The sequence below is a fragment of the Porites lutea genome, chromosome 5 (assembly GCF_958299795.1).
Source record: "Porites lutea chromosome 5, jaPorLute2.1, whole genome shotgun sequence".
In the NCBI taxonomy this organism is placed as follows: domain Eukaryota; kingdom Metazoa; phylum Cnidaria; class Anthozoa; order Scleractinia; family Poritidae; genus Porites; species Porites lutea.
The window spans coordinates 15,395,228-15,401,033 of NC_133205.1; the positions used below are offsets into that span (position 1 = coordinate 15,395,228).

At 45.9% G+C, this 5,806-nt stretch overlaps 1 protein-coding gene across 1 annotated transcript; it reads right to left on the reverse strand.

The window, feature by feature from the left end:
* Positions 1-698: 698 nt before the first annotated feature.
* On the reverse strand, positions 699-1,421 carry LOC140937973 (thymidine kinase 2, mitochondrial-like). Its single transcript, XM_073387528.1, is given in 1 exon segment — positions 699-1,421. A coding segment is annotated over 1 exon segment (723 nt).
* Between the last annotated feature and the right edge of the window lie 4,385 nt (positions 1,422-5,806).

The window sequence follows — 5,806 nt, forward strand, 5'->3', positions numbered from 1 at the left end:
GTCTCAGGGACCACATCGACGATACGAAGGAATCACCGGTCGGGCAAGCCTTGGCCGAACTGATCCGACTGCTTGCGCGCGTACGGGTATGTCCTAGTCTTGCTTACTTTCGGACTATATCCCTTTCGAGATGGATCATCAACGGTTTGGTCGATGCCTTTTTGCCGGGTTTGTGCGAAAACAAGGTATCGAGAGCCGTACAAGTGATGCTGTTTCTCTTCGATGGTCTTCCGAAACTTTTGGGTTGGATAGGTTCAACCGGCGTCCTGTTATGGCTCATTCTGATCGAGGGTTGGCCTTTGATAGAATGGGGTCTTCTGGTCTTATTTGAGGTCACCGTCTTTGCTTGGATCAAGGTTCGAGATTCACTTCGCTTTCTGGAAAATCCATCAGATAAACAGAACGGCTGGATTAGCTATAGCAAGCCTTTGAGATGAAATAAAGAAATGACCTTATAATTTTATTGTTTGGAACAGTTTGTGAAATAGATAAACATAATATATGTGATATATATATATATATTTCATCTATAGTGGTCAATAGTAAAACTAGAGCTTGATTATAACCGGACGGATAATTCAACCTCAGACTGAACTTGACATTTTATTACCAATAAAAAAGATAAGAGCCAAAAAATAAAAACGAAACTCCTTCTTTCAGGATCAGTTCCAGACGTTTCAGTTTAAGCAATCAACTTGTTATACAGAGTGGTAATGAGGCCATTTTTTCATTCCTAGCAGATATTGGTCATTGACCCGGTAAAACTGTATCATCTCTTCAAGATTCCTGCTGCCATCCACGACTATAACGGGAGCAGATACAGGAAATTTTCCTTGAATTAGCCACTCTTCGTGTCTTTCGTGTAAGGCGTAAAGAAGTTCCATGGGGAGACTTTTTTCTTCGGTTCGAGATCTTTTCTTAACCCTCTGCATGCATGTCTCAGGTGATGTCCTCAGGTAAATTATCAAATCCAGTTGAGGTTGCTGCATTTTTGTAATCCAGTCAAACCACTCATGGTACACTGAATGTTCTACGGAAGACATCATTCCACTTTTGTAAAGGTTGTGCCCAAAGCAATAGAATCCACTGTAAATACTTCTTTCGATCATTTTCACAGGCGTCACATGTGGCTGTTTGTAAATTTTCAGGAGGCTAAGAGCAGCATAAGACTGAAACAAATAGCTCCATCTTTGGCAGTTTGTGTAAAATAACTCCAAAAGGTTTTTGCCCCCAACATTTTGCCACTCGGCAACTGGTTCTTCCAATACCTCAACCATGGGATTTTCTCGAAAATGGTTCAGTAAAGTTGTTTTTCCACTTCCAATGTTACCTTCCACAGCAACCGTAATGTTTTTCTTTGGTGATTTGTCCGTCATCGCGCACTTCGTTTCCATGGGTTCAACCTAATTTATTCCAAGCATGTTAATAACAAAAGTTTTTGATGGAGCGACAGCCTTCCACTTTTATAGGTAAAAAAAAGCCAGTACAATACAGATGGCGACAATGAAAACTAAATTTTGGAGCAAGACCCGAATGGAAAAAAATGGCCTAAGTAAAATGGCTCTAAAATGTTGTTTTATTTCATTTTACCATATATATATATATATATATATATATATATATAATATATAATTGTTGTGTATTATATTATATTATTACATATTTTACGTATTCTTTCATATTTCACAGAAACTGTTTGGTATGATATGCTTTTTTTTATTGATTTCTTTGGATAAATACAGGGGAACGCTTTATCTGTTATGTGGTACGTAGACTAATCAACTGATATAAGCTTGAAGCAAATAATAATGAAAAGCAAAAAATAAAGACTTGTTGACAGCTTTCTCTATAGATGCTTGCTTCAAGTCAGGCTGTCTCATATTCACCATCTTCATCCTGTTCATCGCATTCATCATCTGTCTCGGGTACAATACCATAGGCATTTCTCACGGCCAGCGCGTTTTTCTCGAAGTCTTCGAATGGGATGGTGTAACGACACAGAATAGAAGCTGTCGCTTCCTCAAAGGCGGTCTTACTTAGCAAACCGAGTAGCCACGTCTCCACTTCGTTCATGCAATCTTTATCTTCTGTCAATGCTCTAGACACCAAGTCGATGATTTCTCGATGGGTGGAATTATCGAAGAGCCAATCGGCTGACTCCCTCTTGACCGTGGTGCGACATCGCTTGTAATCCTTTCGTGATGTGTTGAGATCGGGCATGTAAATCTTCTTGGTTTCTGGATTCAGGAGGCATTTTGCTGGGTTGCATTCCATCCCCATTATCCTTCGAAACATGAAGGTTTTGATTATGGACGCCTTCAACGTCTTCCACACGGGCTCTAGTATCTCCAATTTTGTGACAGGAAACAACGATCGCTCCTGCTGGGTCAACGGGTGTTGTATCTCGGTGTCTTCCGGTATCCCCATCAACGTCTTTTCTACGTAGATCTTATCTTTGGTGGCATTGAGAAACAATTGCACCTGTGGTACCGCCTCTAGATCAGCCACCTTGCTTCCCAAACGACTCACCGCCAATACGCTCAATGCAGCAGAAGGGTTCATCGGTCCCTCGTAGCTCACCCCTTTCTTTAAATCCAAGACGCAGGATCGATTGTTGGCTGTTGCTGGCAAAACTGCCATGAGCTTCTCATCAAACGCCTCAGGCTGCACCACTTGCATCAACGTGTGCCATGGGGCCGTTTTTAGGCGCTTTATCACTCGTTCGTCTCTTTCTTCACTTTCTTCTTCTCCTTCTTCTCCCTCTCTTCTTTTGGGCATTTCAAAGAGTCGGGGTACATGGTCCGAGGACTGCATCTCCTCGCATGACTTGATCATTGCTTTTTGCTCTGCTGGTGTCTGCTTGGTCTCATGAGGACTTGGACCGTGACTGGCTTCAATAGGGTCGTACTTTTCGTGCACTTTGCTTTCCGAGCCAAGCAAGCATAGGACATCTTCATGAAAAAGCCTGTCTCCAGAGTCGCTGCAATTTCGTCCGCGATGGGTGGTCACGTCCACTGCAAAAGGTTCCATGGGTAGTCTTGTCGCTATCTCTTTCGACTTCAGGGTCTTTGATATCACATTTTCTAGAACGATGGGACTTGGCTCCTGGATCATCTTCCAGTAGTTCATCAGAGAGTAAACTCCCCAGAGTACCATCGACACCTCTTTCTCCTTCCAGTTGAGCGTGGTACATTTCCGCAATCTGTCAATGAGGCAGAGTCTCCGTGATAGGGTTCCATCGTCGTCTCGATGGGCTGCGTACTGCACTAGCTCTTGCCACACTAGCTCCAATCCCTCCTTGACATCTGGACTCTTCTTTTGGTCCACAAAAAGTACATGTTTGGCCACCAGTCTTACTTCTTCTTCCGTCAGAGTACTGTTGGCTTCCTGGAGAATTTTCCGAATTTCTTCAAGGGCAATAGCTTCTTTTTCGAACTCTGTCTGTTGCCTGTTTTCCCAATCTATCTTGTTCTCAATTGTTTCCATTGCGTAATTTCGCAGTGACAACTCCTTAAGTCGCAACAAATTTCGATCCACCTCAACCTTGCCTATCAACTCCATCACCTGCACTGCCACGTACTGGTCGCGATTCCACTTGCCCTGTTCCACAAACTCGACGACGCGATTTATCACGGAATTTGGTGCCGTTGCATGATCTTCCAAGAGACTCTCGACGAGAAGACGCGGGTTTTTCGTTACCAAAATCTTAACTCTGTCCAACCAGTAGAATCGCCTGGTTTCCTCTTTTACAATTGCTGCACATCTCAAGATCTTCCTTGCGAGAGACTTCATCTCGTCAGGTTCGTACCCGTCTAATTCGAGTAGCGTTCTAGCCGCCATGGTTGACATGCACTTGTAATTTGTTCATAACGTTTATATAACCGATGCCTCGCCTGAAGATAACGCTTCCAACCTCGATTTCCACATAGAGCCTTTTTTCATGAGATCATCGTCGGTAGTGTACTGCTCCAAGCCGATGAGGATTGTATCGTGGTTGAGGCTACACTTGGATAACAAGGTTGTATGGACCCTACTTTGCGCCTGTAGCTGCACTACTTCCGAGAGCATGGAACCTATCGAGTGCCCCAGACCGTTCACCTTGGCACAGACTGGGCACATGCTCACGTAGATCACATCGCGGCTGAGGCAATTTATTTTAGCGGTGAGTCGATACACACCAATCTGGTTGGTCCCGGGCGACATGAAAGGACAAGCGATACACTTCTCTCTGAGGCATGGCCACGATCCACCGACTGCCATTTCACTCGTTAAAGTGGTGATTGGCGATTCGTCGACGATGGCTGCAGATGGCTCCAACGGTCGCGCTTGGTCTGAAGTTGCATGACCTTCACCGAAGCCAAAATCCGTCCCTTCGATGTTGTGAGCCAACGTGGAGTTCGAAACATTGCTTAATTGACTCAAAAACTGTTCCAAGTTAAACTCTGAGCCTTGGTCCTCCGTGGCGTTGATATCTGCCCCCTGAAAAATTTCACTGAGTAGTTCGTTGACGTCACCGATGTCCACGGGGTTCGGTGCGACGGACGTCATTGCAACACCAATCGTTGGAGTTTCTTCCAGCACTCGTTCGACCTCTTCTGTTGCATGATATGAATAGTCCGATGCATGCATCATGGTATCATACAGAGTGAGCTCGTGTTCGGGATCTGGCATGACAGGCGAGGGTGGGATCATGGCAATAGGCGATGCCTCACATCCAGACTCTGCCTGGAATAGCGCTCCGAGATAAGCTACTCCCGTGCGCGTAACATCCACGGCTCTCGGTACAGTTTCTCTGCTATCCTCGACACTCTCTTGTCCTTTCTTGTGGTCTTCCAAGGTGGGGTCTTCAGACTCAATTGTCGGCTGAGACTGTGAAATATCGGTCAGCATCGGTCTCGGGGATTGCTGTGCAGAATCTATCGGCACCAATCCGCCGATCGACTGTTCCATGCGCACGATGCACTTCGAGATGCTCTCCATGGAAGGAAAGAATGCCTTGTCGCGTGGATATTTGGTGCAACACAACGGGCACTCGTCAAAGTTTGGGACTTCCACTTTTTGGTTTGTCTTTGTCGCTCTGGCATGAGCCCGAATGAACCGACGCTCGTCCTGCATTTGCTTGCAGTGTTGATGCCAAAAGTGAAACGACGGATAGTTGGGTTGGGAAATGATCTTGTTGACTATCTCTTGGCGCAATTGCTCTCGGCGCGTCTCGCGTTCGGTCAGGTCGGTCACGTCCCTTAACGCTTGATCGACCAGTGTGTCCAACGACGTTACACCGGAAAGGCAACACCACCCTTGAGACGGAATGGTACCTAGTAGCTCAGTGCATATACAGCACCTTGCCAGACGCAGCCACTGATGTTTCTCTTCATCCTTGTATTCTGCAAACGTGACCTTGCGTTCCCGAAACCACGTGCACATACTGTGCGGGTCGGTCACGGCGTTGGCATTCCCTTCAAGAAGACGGCGCACCCAATCTTTTGAGTTGATCTCATCCGAGTCCTTGATGCGTACAAGAGTCGTATCGCGCTTGAGTACTGCCGATGAGACTTGTTCGATCAAGGCTTTGGTTTCTTCCACTCGCAGTCTGGAAAACTGCGAGTTGGAATCTTCGGGCAACACAGATATCGCGGATGTCTCGCAAATCCTGGGTTTTCGAATGCGAGCGGCCACCTCTTCGACCGTGGGTAGCTGATCCAGTGGGGCATACGTCTTTTCTGGGGCCGTGTCAACGTGTTTCGTCGTGTAAGACGGATCTTCGATCTTGTGATATCGACGCAATAGTGCAGCATTCCAAAAGCCT